The sequence below is a fragment of the Salvelinus namaycush genome, unplaced genomic scaffold (genome assembly GCF_016432855.1).
Source record: "Salvelinus namaycush isolate Seneca unplaced genomic scaffold, SaNama_1.0 Scaffold1602, whole genome shotgun sequence".
NCBI classification, from domain to species: domain Eukaryota; kingdom Metazoa; phylum Chordata; class Actinopteri; order Salmoniformes; family Salmonidae; genus Salvelinus; species Salvelinus namaycush.
Window position 1 is genome coordinate 42,818 of NW_024058345.1, and position 15,337 is coordinate 58,154.

At 46.2% G+C, this 15,337-nt stretch overlaps 1 protein-coding gene across 1 annotated transcript; it reads right to left on the reverse strand.

The window, feature by feature from the left end:
* Nucleotides 1-632: 632 nt before the first annotated feature.
* Nucleotides 633-14,941, reverse strand: LOC120037175 (inositol polyphosphate 5-phosphatase K-like; the record flags this gene model as incomplete). Its single annotated transcript, XM_038983346.1, has 7 exons — nucleotides 633-737; nucleotides 980-1,060; nucleotides 1,450-1,587; nucleotides 1,672-1,897; nucleotides 12,264-12,373; nucleotides 14,531-14,642; nucleotides 14,766-14,941. Coding segments are annotated over 7 exons (948 nt in total), but the record flags the coding sequence as incomplete, so codon positions are not given.
* Between the last annotated feature and the right edge of the window lie 396 nt (nucleotides 14,942-15,337).

Below are 15,337 nucleotides of genomic sequence, written 5' to 3' on the forward strand. Positions count from 1 at the left end.
CAACAGTCTGAGGGACGTTTCATTCCCTAAATGAGGTATTAGTGCCAGATATGTGAATGACAACAGTCTGAGGGACGTTTCATTCCCTAAATGAGGTATTAGTGCCAGATATGTGAATGACAACAGCCTGAGGGACATTTCATTCCCTAAATGAGGTATTAGTGCCAGATATGTGAATGACAACAGCCTGAGGGACATGCCATTCCCTAAATGAGGTATTAGTGCCAGACATGTGAATGACAACAGTCTGAGGGACATTTCATTCCCTAAATGAGGTATTAGTGCCAGATATGTGAATGACAACAGCCTGAGGGACATTTCATTCCCTAAATGAGGTATTAGTGCCAGATATGTGAATGACAACAGCCTGAGGGACATTTCATTCCCTAAATGAGGTATTAGTGCCAGATATGTGAATGACAACAGCCTGAGGGACATTTCATTCTCTAAATGAGGTATTAGTGCCAGATATGTGAATGACAACAGCCTGAGGGACATTTCATTCCCTAAATGAGGTATTAGTGCCAGATATGTAAATGACAACAGCCTGAGGGACATTTCATTCCCTAAATGAGGTATTAGTGTTAGTATGTGTATTAGTATTATTATTAGGTATTCCCTAAACGACTCACCTGGAAGTTGTGGCTGAATCCTACGATGCTCTGCATGTTGTAACTGTAGTAACCCAGAACATACTCTCCTCCGACTAGTGGGACGTCATCCTTATTCACACACACCTACACACACACACACACACACACACACACACACACACACACACACACACACACACACACACACACACACACACACACACACACACACACACACACACACACACACACACACACACACACACACACACACACACACACACGCGTTAATACAGGAAACAGGTTAATACAGGACACTGGGACATGAGACAATATTGCACACACAATATCCTGAACAATACTCAACAACACACACTATTCTGTACCTGCATGACCTCGTTGACCTCTGCTAGTTCACCTTTGACCCAGACGAAGGTAGCGTAGTCCAACGCAGTCTTAAAACCCACCTGCAGAGGGAGACACACACACACACACACACACACACACACACACACACACACACACACACACACACACACACACACACACACACACACACACACGTTTACAGATCAGAAACATCAGAGCATGAAGATAGGATGTTGTCCATCAGAGCTTTCTCTGCCTCACATGTTTACATTGCCAAAGCAAATCTACCTGTCTGTCTCTGTTTATCTCTCCCCCACACCCCTCTCTCTCTCCCACCTCTCTCCTTCCCACCTCTCTCTCCCACCTCTCTCTCCCACCTCTCTCTCGCCTCCATCTCTCTCTCTCCCACCTCTCTCTCTCTCTCTCTCTCCCTCACCTCTCTCTCTCTTACTCCTCATTGTCTCCCACTATAACTCTTTCCCCTCACCTTGTAAAGTCCTATCCAGTCCCAGGTAGAGGACATGAAGTCTTCAAGGATGGTGTAGGACAGCACAGCTTCCTGGTCAGCGCTCCACTGACCCTCTGGACACACACTGACCAGCGCACTGTCACAACGCTTCCTCATCTACAGGGAGAGGACAGGGGTTATGTGTGTCTCTATGTGTGTCTCTATGGGTGTGTCTCGGTGTGTATCTGTGTGTGTTCCTACCTCCAGGTTAAAGATTCCTATGACAGGTTTGTGGTCGCTGACCCCGTAGCTGGGGTCGCAGGTGTAGGTGTCCTGGAGCACCTCGAATGGATACTCCGCCTGTCCGTCATCCGAGTGCTGTGTGGAGGTCGACGCCCTCTCCTCCTCGTCATCCTCAGGGGGCGGGGTTTTGGGTTTGATGCGCCACAGAATGCGGTCGGTCCATGCTGGCTTCCTCTTCTTACCACTGGCCAATCAAAGAACACAGGAAGTGATGTCACTATGGGATAAGGAGACTCAGAGAGTTTCATCTCTCTCTCCCCTCTCCCTCTCTCTAGTTACAGTGATCAGACTCTACTCACTAAGTTCTGGGAGTGAAGGGGTTGGGGGGGTGAAGGGGAGGGGGGGTGAAGGGGTTGGGGGGGGTGAAGGGGAGGGGGGGGGTGAAGGGGAGGGGGGGTGAAGGGGAGGGGGGGTGAAGGGGTTGGGGGGGTGAAGGGGTTGGGGGGGTGAAGGGGTTGGGGGAGTGAAGGGGTTGGGGGGGTGAAGGGGTGAAGGGGTTGGGGGGGGTGAAGGGGTTGGGGGTGTGAAGGGGAGGGGGGGTGAAGGGGTTGGGGGGGGGTGAAGGGATTGGGGGGGTGAAGGGGAGGGGGGGGTGAAGGGGTTGGGGGGGGGGGTGAAGGGGTTGGGGGGGGGGTGAAGGGGTTGGGGGGGGTGAAGGGGTTGGGGGGGTGAAGGGGTTGGGGGGGTGAAGGGGCTGGGGGGGGTGAAGGGGTTGGGGGGGTGAAGGGGTTGGGGGGGGTGAAGGGGTTGGGGGGGTGAAGGGGTTGGGGGGTGAAGGGGTTGGGGGGGTGAAGGGGTTGGGGGGGTGAAGGGGAGGTGGTGTAAGGAGTTGGGTAGGAGGGTGTAAGGGAGGGGGGGGGTGTTCATTTTGGAAGCTATTTTAGATTTAGTCTCAGTTTTAGTCCTAAAATACTTTTTTTAGACATTTCATTCTTTGCAAATTTTAGTTATTATCAGTCGACTAAAACTCTGGACAATTTTAGTCTAGTTTTAGTCACAACCATTTTAGTCACATAATAGTAATATTTAGGACACCTCTAACTTTCATCATGTTCACATTCAGATAGCCTTGTCCTACTAGGCCTACTGTCGCTCCTATACCTTAGCTTGCAACATTGATATGGTGGCAGATTATAACCAATACTAGACATAATTAATCATAATGGCTCTAAAGCCTTGGCTACAGGTTAAACATATTACATCTTTGATTTTCTCCCCATCATAACCGTCAATGGGGGTAAAATAACAGTGGTTGAAAAAGGGGAGAATTTGAGCTTTAAAAAAAAATGTCAGACAAAAATGCAAAAAATATTCAAGAAATAGCATTCGTTTTTTCCCAAAGGACAAAAAGCAACCAAAACTCACATTCGCGGTCTGTGGTACGAGAGCGGCAACACGGATGCATGGATAACAGCGCAGGTGGAAAAATACAGCTTCTGATGTGATCAATGCAAAAATAGCATGAAAGTAGGAGAGCGTAAACATTGTGGTTAGTTGAGGTTAGTTACAAGTCAAGAGTTCTGTCTTCAGATCAGTTCAGAAGATTGACGAGGGACTAAAATGGTCGCCTGGGAACTGCTCTCCTGTGTGGGACAACCTGGCAGATCAGCTCAATCAGACCGGGCAACTCAATTCAGCCAATGAGAAGATTGCATTAAATAGGTTTGAACAAAACACATGAAAAGGACTGAAATGAAAAGTAATAACGTTTTTTTAAAGGGCATCTCTTCTCGTTCTCATCAAAGTTTTAGATTGTTGACAAGTATATTTTGTCGTAATTACTGTTGATGAAACTTGTTGAAGGTCAGTGTCCTGCCTCAACCCAAACTGGTTCAGCCTGCCTCAACCCAAACTGGTTCAGCCTGACTCAACCCAAACTGGTTCAGCCTGACTCTAACCAAACTGGTTCAGCCTGACTCAACCCAAACTGGTTCAGCCTGACTCTAACCAAACTGGTTCAGCCTGACTCAACCCAAACTGGTTCAGCCTGACTCTAACCAAACTGGTTCAGCCTGACTCAACCCAAACTGGTTCAGCCTGACTCTAACCAAACTGGTTCAGCCTGACTCAACCCAAACTGGTTCAGCCTGACTCAACCCAAACTGGTTCAGCCTGACTCAAACCAAACTGGTTCAGCCTGACTCAACCCAAACTGGTTCAGCCTGACTCAACCCAAACTGGTTCAGCCTGACTCAACCCAAACTGGTTCAGCCTGACTCAACCCAAACTGGTTCAGCCTGACTCTAACCAAACTGGTTCAGCCTGACTCAAACCAAACTAGTCCTCTATAGTTCAGCCTGACTCTAACCAAACTGGTTCAGCCTGACTCAACCCAAACTGGTTCAGCCTGACTCAACCCAAACTGGTTCAGCCTGACTCAAACCAAACTGGTTCAGCCTGACTCAACCCAAACTGGTTCAGCCTGACTCAACCCAAACTGGTTCAGCCTGACTCAACCCAAACTGGTTCAGCCTGACTCAACCCAAACTGGTTCAGCCTGACTCAACCCAAACTGGTTCAGCCTGACTCAACCCAAACTGGTTCAGCCTGACTCTAACCAAACTGGTTCAGCCTGACTCAACCCAAACTAGTCCTCTATAGTTCAGCCAGACTCAATCCAAACTAGTCCTCTATAGTTCAGCCAGACTCAATCCAAACTAGTCCTCTATAGTTCAGCCTGACTCAACCCAAACTAGTCCTCTATAGTTCAGCCTGACTCAACCCAAACTAGTCCTTTATAGTTCAGCCAGACTAAACCCAAACTGTTCCTAAAGTTCAACAGGCATAGTGTGCTGTTGGCTGCCTCTGTTTCTCCCTTGTGGGGTAGAGTTCTCAACACGCCCACCTTGTGGGGTAGAGTTCTCAACACGCCCACCTTGTGGGGTAGAGTTCTAAACACACCCACCTTGTGGGGTAGAGTTCTCAACACACCCACCTTGTGGGGTAGAGTTCTCAACACACCCACCTTGTGGGGTAGAGTTCTCAACACACCCACCTTGTGGGGTAGAGTTCTCAACACACCCACCTTGTGGGGTAGAGTTCTCAACACACCCACCTTGTGGGGTAGAGGTGGAGTGTTGGAGCATTGTTGGAGGGGTCGGGCAGTACATGGTTAGAGGCAGCACCAGTGATGGCCTTCTGCTGGGACACACATGGTGCCATTGGTTAGGGTCAGGGGTTAAGGTCAGGGTCGGTGTTCTGCTGGGACACAGGGTGCCATGGGTTAGGGTCAGGGGTTAAGGTCAGGGTCGGTGTTCTGCTGGGACACAGGGTGCCATGGGTTAGGGTCAGGGGTTAAGGTCAGGGTCGGTGTTCTGCTGGGACACAGGGTGCCATGGGTTAGGGTCAGGGGTTAAGGTCAGGGTTGGTGTTCTGCTGGGACACAGGGTACCATGGGTTAGGGTCAGGGGTTAAGGTCAGGGTCGGTGTTCTGCTGGGACACAGGGTGCCATGGGTTAGGGTCAGGGGTTAGGGTCAGGGGTTAGGGTCAGGGGTTAGGGTGTGGGACGGGTGGGGTGGGGGAGGAGGCTTGTTTAATTGTACTGTGGTTGTACCAGCATTCTAGACGTGTTCACTGCCCCAGTGTTAATATCTTCTGGTCACAGGTTGCCAGGTCTGCGTCTAGTGTGAAGACCTCCTGGTTACAGGTTGCCAGGTCTGCGTCCAGTGTGAAGACCTCCTGGTCACAGGTTGCCAGGTCTGCGTCCAGTGTGAAGACCTCCTGGTCACAGGTTGCCAGGTCTGCGTCCAGTGTGAAGACCTTCCGGTCACAGTTTCCAAGTCTGTGTCCAGTGTGAAGATCTCCTGGTCACAGGTTGCCAGGTCTGCGTCCAGTGTGAAGATCTCCTGGTCACAGGTTGCCAGGTCTGCGTCCAGTTTGAAGACCTCCTGGTCACAGGTTGCCAGGTCTGCGTCCAGTTTGAAGACCTCCTGGTCACAGGTTGCCAGGTCTGCGTCCAGTGTGAAGATCTCCTGGTCACAGGTTGCCAGGTCTGCATCCAGTGTGAAGATCTCCTGGTCACAGGTTGCCAGGTCTGCGTCCAGTGTGAAGACCTCCTGGTCACAGGTTGCCAGGTCTGCGTCCAGTGTGAAGACCTTCCGGTCACAGTTTCCAAGTCTGTGTCCAGTGTGAAGATCTCCTGGTCACAGGTTGCCAGGTCTGCGTCCAGTGTGAAGATCTCCTGGTCACAGGTTGCCAGGTCTGCGTCCAGTTTGAAGACCTCCTGGTCACAGGTTGCCAGGTCTGCGTCCAGTTTGAAGACCTCCTGGTCACAGGTTGCCAGGTCTGCGTCCAGTGTGAAGATCTCCTGGTCACAGGTTGCCAGGTCTGCGTCCAGTGTGAAGATCTCCTGGTCACAGGTTGCCAGGTCTGCGTCCAGTGTGAAGATCTCCTGGTCACAGGTTGCCAGGTCTGCGTCCAGTATAGACGGTGCTACCATTCCCTATCTTCCCAATATACTATTGTTGAACAATGACTCTACACTGATTCGCACAGAAACAAGTATGGTTGCCTGGACTGACTGGCGTCAAAAATCATGTTGGTGACGAGACCTCCACATAAAGCTCAGTATAACTCAATGGCTACAACACTTCTTTGACGTCCTTTCACTAGAGGTCTCCATCGCTTGGTGAGCGGCGCCATGGAGACGACATTAGACACTTTTTAATAGAGCAGTCAAAAAGGTCATAAAGGTCAACAGCTTATTAGGAGTTAACGTAAAGTTAATCATGTTTGAAATCCTTAATTGTATTTTGAATATCGATGTATGTGGATGTTGATGCCTTGTTCCCACAAATAATTTTACAAACTGAAGATTAGTTATCCATTTTACCTTTATTTAACTAGGCAAGTCAGTTAAGAACAAATTCTTATTTACAATGATGGCCTACAGGGGAACAGTGGGTTAAACGGCCTTGTTCAGGGGCAGAACGACAGATTTGTACATTGTCAGCTCGGGGGTTTGAACTTGCAACCTTTCGGTTACTAGTCCAATGCTCTAACCACTAGGCTACCCTGCCGTTTCGTTCTGTGCATAGACATATCCACAACATTCAGGAATGGGGTAAGGGTCAGGGGGTTAGGGTCAGGGGTTAGGGTCAGGAATGGGGTTAGGGTCAGGGTTTAGGGTCAGGGTCAGGGACGGGTGGGGTTAGGGTCAGGGGTTAGGGTCAGGGGTTAGGGTAAGGGACGGTTGGGGTGGGGTTAAGGTCAGGGACTGTTGGCGTGGGGTCTTGCAGTTAAACAGACACTAATCAGCTCTTACTTAAAGCCCAACCATGTCTTCTGAGTGCTGTGGAGTACAAAGAGAAGAGAGCATATGTCTTAACAGAGAGAAGGAAAGAGAGAGGTAGAGAGAGAGAGAGAGGTAGAGAGAGAGAGGTAGAGAGAGAGAGGTAGAGAGAGAGGTGGAGAGTTAGAGAGAGAGGTAGAGAGAGAGAGGTAGAGAGAGAGAGAGTAGAGAGAGGTGGAGAGTTAGAGAGAGGGAGAGAGAGGTAGAGAGAGAGAGAGAGGTAGAGAGAGAGAGGTAGAGAGAGAGGTGGAGAGAGAGGTGGAGAGAGAGAGAGAGAGATAGAGAGAGAGAGAGAGAGACACACACATTGGACCTGAAACACATGATTGAACATCTGATGCCGTTTCTGAGTCATTCTGCTGTGCTGTCTGTTGCTACTTGGTTACCTGCCAAATGTTAGCTTTTTACTTTTAATAACCGTTCAAACAAACTCTGTATTTAACGAGTTTCCTAACATTTTAGTTTTATCTTCACTCAACTTTTTTTCATTTGACTTAAAAACTCTTAAGGATCTGGCCCTTTAAAAAAAAATTCACCTGAAATGTCATACCCAAATCTAATTGCCTGTAGCTCAGGACCTGAAGCAAGGATATGCATATTATTGGTACCATTTGAAAGGAAACACTTTGAAGTTTATGGAAATATGAAAGGAATGTAGTAGAATATAACACATTAGATCTGGTAAAAGATAATACAAAGAAAAAACCAACCGTTCTTTGTATTTTTTTGTACCATCATGTTGGAAATGCAAGAGAAAGACCATAATGTATTTGTCCAGCCAGGTGCAGTATACATTCTATCCACTAGATGGCAACAGTGTATGTGCAACATTTTAGACTGATCCAATGAACCATTGTATTTCGGTTCAAAATTGTGTATCAAGACTGCCCAAATATGCCTAATTTGTTTATTAATACCTATTTATTTTCAAAATTGTGCACTCTCCTCAAACAACAGCATGGTATTATTTCACTGTAATAGCTACTGTAAATTAAACAGTGCAGTTAGATTAAGAAGAATTTAAGCTTTCTGCCAATATCAGATATGTCTATGTCCTGGGAAAGGTTCTTGTTACTTACAACCTCATGCTAATCGCATTAGCCTACGTTAGCTCAACCGTCCCGTGGAAGGGACACTGATCCCGAAGAAGTTTTTTAATATGTACATGGATCTGCTCAACATCCACCAGCCAAAACTAAGTAACATGATGCCTTTTCGCTGCAGTCGCTGTCCTCATATAAAGGAGAACTTATCAGTTTTCCCGAGTCTGAAGAGAACTGCCAAGACCTTGGATCAATGTAGACTGTAAGGACTGATGGAGACCGTATGGATCAATGGAGACTGTAAGGACCGACGGAGATCGTATGGATCAATGGAGACTGTAAGGACCGACGGAGACCGTATGGATCAATGGAGACTGTAAGGACCCACGGAGACCGTATGGATCAATGTAGACTGTAAGGACCAACGGAGACCGTATGGATCAATGGAGACTGTAAAGACCGACGGAGACCGTATGGATCAATGGAGACTGTAAGGACCGACGGAGACCGTATGGATCAATGGAGACTGTAAGGACCGACGGAGACCGTATGGATCAATGGAGACTGTAAGGACAGACGGAGACCGTATGGATCAATGGAGACTGTAAGGACTGACGGAGACCGTATGGATCAATGGAGACTGTAAGGACCGACGGAGACCGTATGGATCAATGGAGACTGTAAGGACAGACGGAGACCGTATGGATCAATGGAGACTGTAAGGACCGACGGAGACCGAATGGATCAATGGAGACTGTAAGGACCGACGGAGACCGAATGGATCAATGGAGACTGTAAGGACAGACGGAGACCGTATGGATCAATGGAGACTGTAAGGACTGATGGAGACCGTATGGATCAATGGAGACTGTAAGGACCGATGGAGACCGTATGGATCAATGGAGACTGTAAGGACAGACGGAGACCGTATGGATCAATGGAGACTGTAAGGACAGACGGAGACCGTATGGATCAATGGAGACTGTAAGGACAGACGGAGACCGTATGGATCAATGGAGACTGTAAGGACAGACGGAGACCGTATGGATCAATGGAGACTGTAAGGACCGACAGAGACCGTATGGATCAATGGAGACTGTAAGGACCGACGGAGACCGTATGGATCAATGGAGACTGTAAGGACCGACGCTGGAGATGAGAAACAGGTAAGGGGAGTTGACATTTAATACGGAACAGACAGGCAACAAAACAGGAACAGCGTCAGTACACAGGTAAACAAGGACATGTGAAAACGAATGCTGCAGCAGGGAATAGAGTAGGGAACCAGACAGATATAGGGGAGGTAATGACAGAGGTGATTGAGTCCAGGTGAGTCCAATAATCACTGATGCGCGTGACGGGGAAAGCCAGGTGTGCGTACTGATGGTGGCAGGAGGACATACTCCTGGGGGGCCTGAGGGAGAGCGGGAGCAGATGTGACAGTGACACTGAAGTTTTTTAATCCTATATCTCTCGACACAACAAAAATTGTGATGGCCTATAAACCTTCCAGCTGTCTACTGGACCCTATTCTAACTAAACTACTGAAGGTGCTACTTCCTGTCCTTGGCCCTCCTATGTTGAACATAATAAATGGCTCCCTACCCTATCTTCTGGATGTGAACCAAACTCACTGAAAGTGGCAGTAATAAAGCCTCTTCAGAAAAAGCCAAACCTTGTCCCGGAAAATCATATATCGACTCTCCCATTCGTCTAAAAAAAAATCTGTTTTTCAGCAACTCACCGCTTTCCGGAAGACAAATACCGAATAGGAAATGCTCCAGTCTGGATTTAGACCCCATCACACTACTGAGACTGCACTCGTGAAGACGGTAAATGACCTTCTAATGACATCAGACCAAAGCTCTCTGTCCGTCCTCATGATGCTAGACCTTTGTGCTGCGTTCAACACCATCGATCACTACACTCTTTGGAGAGACTGGAAACCCTAATTGGACTACACGGTCAAGTTCTGCCCTGGTTTAGAGCTTATCTCTGAGACAAATGTGTCTCTGTGGATGCTTTGTCCTCGGACAAATTAATGGTAAGTTTCGCTGTTCCTCAAGATTCTGTTCTAGGACCACAATTGTTTTCACAATACACTCAGTGGCCAGTTTATTAAGTACATCACACTGTTCACAAAAATGGCTGTAACTTGTTATATAAAGCAGGCAGACAGGCATCGAGGCATTCAGTTACTGTTCCATCGGACAGTTTATTAGGTACACCGTCCCATTCACCACAATGGATCACTACTACAGACAGGCATCGAGGCATTCAGTTACTGGTCCATCGGACAGTTTATTAGGTACACCGTCCCATTCACCACAATGGATCGCTCCTACAGACAGGCATCAAGCCATTCAGTTACTGGTCCATTGGACAGTTTATTAGGTACACCGTCCCATTCACCACAATGGATCACTACTACAGACAGGCATCGAGGCATTCAGTTACTGTTCCATTGAACGTTAGAATGGACAAAACCAGTGACCTAAACTTTGAGCGTGGTATGATCGTCGGTGCCAGGATCGCACCTGTACCTTAGAAACTGCTGTCCTCCTGGGCTTTTCACGCACAATAGTGGGACAAACAAAAAAACATTCAGTCAGCCGCAGTCCTGTGGGTGAAAACAGCTCATTGACGAGAGGTCGAAGGAGAACGCAGTGGTACGAAGAACGCCATCTCGGAACTCACAACTTGGTTCTTGTCACGGATTGGCTGTTGCAGCAGACGACCACCCCCTGGGTTCCAATTGAACAACATCTCAGAAGTCAAAGGGGGTTCCGACCCGGTACTAAATGGTTGTACCTAATAAACTGGCCACAGAGTGTATATGCTACCCCTTGGTAGGGGTGTCATTCGGGAAACAAAAAATGCCAACCATCACTGCTATGCAAACGGCACACAGCTGTACATTTCAATGAAACAGGGCGAAGCCAAAATTGTCTACCCTGGAAGTCTTGGTTTCAGACATGAGGAAGTGGATGCTGGCAATTTTTATACTGCACTTTTAACTTGGACAAAACAGAGATGATATTTCTAGGTCCAAAGAAACAAAGGGATCTGTTGTCAGATCATTCAATGAATCTCAGTGGTTGTACAGTCATCTCAAACAAAACTGTAAATTACCTCTATTTTACTGTAAATTACCTCTACTTTACTGTAAATTACCTCTACTTTACTGTAAATTACCTCTACTTTACAGTAAATTACCTCTACTTTACTGTAAATTACCTCTATTTTACTGTAAATGACCTCTACTTTACTGTAAATTACCTCTACTTTACTGTAAATTACCTCTACTTTACTGTAAATTACCTCTATTTTACTGTAAATTACCTCTACTTTACTGTAAATTACCTCTACTTTACTGTAAATTACCTCTATTTTACTGTAAATTACCTCTACTTTACTGTAAATTACCTCTACTTTACTGTAAATTACCTCTACTTTACAGTAAATGACCTCTACTTTACTGTAAATTACCTCTACTTTACTGTAAATTACCTCTACTTTACAGTAAATTACCTCTACTTTACTGTAAATTACCTCTACTTTTCTGTAAATGACCTTTGACCTCTACTTTACTCCCTTTCAACAAACATATCAAACATTTTTCAAGAGCAGGTTTTTTTCCGTCTCTGTAACATTGCAAAAATCAGAAACCTTTGTCCAAAAAAATGATGCAGAAAAGCTAATCCATATTTTTGTCACTTCTAGATTAGACTACTGTAATGCTCTATTCTCCGGCTACCTGGATAAAGCACTAAATAAACTTCAGTTAGTGCTAAACTGATAGAATCTTGACTAAAACCAAAGAATGTGATCATATTACTCCAGTGCTAGCCTCTCTACACTGACTTCCTGTTAAGACTGGGGCTGATTTCAAGGTTTTACTGATAACCTACAAAGCATTACATGGGCTTACTCCTATCTATCTTTGCGATTTGGTCCTGCCGTACATACCTACATGTACGCTACGGTCACCAGACGCAGGCCTCCTAATTGTCCCTAGAATTTCTAAGCAAACAGCTGGAGGCATCTCTCTCTCTCTCTCTCTCTCTCTCTCTCTCTCTCTCTCTCTCTCTCTCTCTCTCTCTCTCTCTCTCTCTCTCTCTCTCCATTTGATTGATTGGTCAGACAGCATGTTGGCTTATGAACTGTGTGTGCTGTACAGGAGTGTATTTGACTGTGCAGTGAGTATACTTGTTACCTGGTATCGTAGGTGTCAGAGTTGCGGTTGAACTTGTATGTAGGTTTAAACTTCAGAGGTCCTTCCTCAAACTCCTGAAGGAAGGGTTCCTTCTTCTTCATCGATAACAGCTACAGGACATCACGCAGAGTTAGAGAGAAAGGGGGTTGTGTGTATCATGTATATGTGTATCAGTGTCTGTTTGTCGTATGTGTGTATCTAGTGTATATCTAGTCTGTATCTAGTGTATATCTAGTCTGTATCTAATGTGTATATATCATGTGTGTGTATGTGGTGTGTGTATCTAGTGTGTGTGTATGTGGTGTGTGTGTATCTAGTGTGTATATCTAGTGTGTGTATATCATGTGTGTGTATGTGGTGTGTGTATCTAGTGTGTGTATGTGGTGTGTGTATCTAGTGTGTATATCTAGTGTGTGTATCTAGTGTATATCTAGTCTGTATCTAGTGTGTATCTAGTCTGTATCTAATGTGTATATATCATGTGTGTGTATGTGGTGTGTGTATCTAGTGTGTGTGTATGTGGTGTGTGTGTATCTAGTGTGTATATCTAGTGTGTGTATATCATGTGTGTGTATGTGGTGTGTGTATCTAGTGTGTGTATGTGGTGTGTGTATCTAGTGTGTATATCTAGTGTGTGTATCTAGTGTGTGTATCTAGTGTGTATATCTAGTGTGTATATATCATGTGTGTGTATCTAGTGTGTATATATCATGTGTGTGTATGTGGTGTGTGTATCTAGTGTGTATATCTAGTGTGTATATATCATGTGTGTGTATGTGGTGTTTTTATCTAGTGTGTGTATATGGTGTGTGTATCTAGTGTGTATATCTAGTGTGTGTATCTAGTGTGTGTGTATGTGGTGTGTGTATCTAGTGTGTATATATCATGTGTGTGGTGTGTGTATCTAGTGTGTGTATCTAGTGTGTGTGTATGTGGTGTGTGTATCTAGTGTGTGTGTATGTGGTGTGTGTATCTAGTGTGTATATCTAGTGTATGTGGTGTGTATATCTAGTGTGTATATGTCATGTGTGTGTATGTGGTGTGTGTATCTAGTGTGTGTGTATGTGGTGTGTGTATCTAGTGTGTGTATCTAGTGTGTGTGTATGTGGTGTGTGTATCTAGTGTGTGTGTATGTGGTGTGTGTATCTAGTGTGTGTGTATGTGGTGTGTGTATCTAGTGTGTGTGTGTATGTGGTGTGTGTATCTAGTGTGTGTGTATGTGGTGTGTGTATCTAGTGTGTGTATCTAGTGTGTATATCTAGTGTGTATATCTAATGTGTGTGTATGTGGTGTGTGTATCTAGTGTGTGTATCTAGTGTGTGTATCTAGTGTGTGTATCTAGTGTGTGTGTATGTGGTGTGTGTATCTAGTGTGTATATCTAGTGTGTGTATCTAGTGTGTGTGTGTATGTGGTGTGTGTATCTAGTGTGTGTGTATCTAGTGTGTATATCTAGTGTGTGTATCTAGTGTGTGTGTATGTGGTGTGTGTATCTAGTGTGTGTGTATGTGGTGTGTGTATGTGGTGTGTGTATCTAGTGTGTGTGTGTATGTGGTGTGTGTATCTAGTGTGTGTATCTAGTGTGTGTGTATGTGGTGTGTATATCTAGTGTGTGTATCTAGTGTGTGTGTATGTGGTGTGTATATCTAGTGTGTGTATCTAGTGTGTATATCTAGTGTGTGTATCTAGTGTGTGTGTATGTGGTGTGTGTATCTAGTGTGTATATCTAGTGTGTGTATCTAGTGTGTGTGTATGTGGTGTGTGTATCTAGTGTGTGTGTATGTGGTGTGTGTATCTAGTGTGTGTGTATGTGGTGTGTGTATCTAGTGTGTGTGTGTATGTGGTGTGTGTATCTAGTGTGTGTATCTGGTGTGTGTATCTAGTGTGTGTGTATGTGGTGTGTATATCTAGTGTGTATATATCATGTGTGTGTATGTGGTGTGTGTATGTGGTGTGTATATATCATGTGTGTGTATGTGGTGTGTGTATCTAGTGTGTATATATCATGTGTGTGTATGTGGTGTATGTATGTGGTGTGTATATATCATGTGTGTGTATGTGGTGTGTGTATCTAGTGTGTGTGTATGTGGTGTGTGTATCTAGTGTGTATATATCATGTGTGTGTATGTGGTGTATGTATGTGGTGTGTATATATCATGTGTGTATGTGGTGTGTGTATCTAGTGTGTATATATCATGTGTGTGTATGTGGTGTGTGTATCTAGTGTGTATATATCATGTGTGTGTATGTGGTGTGTGTGTCTAGCCACCTGGTCCCTCTCCCACAGAAGGTTAAAGCGTCCGCTGTTGATGGAGGATCGGAGGAAGTGCATTCCATGGTCAGAGATGCGGAAGTTCAGATCACCAAACCAGAACACCACCCTGGGTGAGAAAGAGGTAGTAAGTGTGTGTGTGTGTGTGTGTGTGTGTGTGTGTGTGTGTGTGTGTGTGTGTGTGTGTGTGTGTGTGTGCGTGTGTGTGTGTGTGTGTGTGTTTGGTACTGACTTGTGGTCTCGGACGGTGGGTGTGTTGTCCAGGTCAAAGTCCTGAGTCTCCAGAATGTACTCAAACTCATCGACGCGCTGCAGAGCGTAGCCCATATGAGCCGTCAGGTGGCAGTTCACAAAACATATCATGTGACCATAGAGGGAGAAGCGCACTGATACACCGCCCTTATTACCCTGAGAGAGGAGAGGAGAGGGAAAGAGAGAGGGGAGGGGGGAGGGAGATGGAGAGAGAGGAAAGGGAAGGAGAGAGGGGAGAGGGGAGGGAGATAGAGAGAGGAGAGGGAAAGAGAAGGAGAGAGGGGAGGGAGATAGAGAGGAGAGGGAAAGAGAGAGGGGAGAGGGGAGGGAGATAGAGAGAGAGGAGAGGAGAGGGAAAGAGAGAAGGGAGAGGGGAGGGAGATAGAGAGAGAGGAGAAGGAGAGAGGGGAGAGGGGAGGGAGATAGAGAGAGAGGAGAGGGAAAGAGAAGGAGAGAGGGGAGGGAGATAGAGAGAGAGGAGAGGGAAAGAGAAGGAGAGAGGGGAGGGAGATAGAGAGAGGGGAGAGGGAAAGAGAAGGAGAGAGGGGAGCG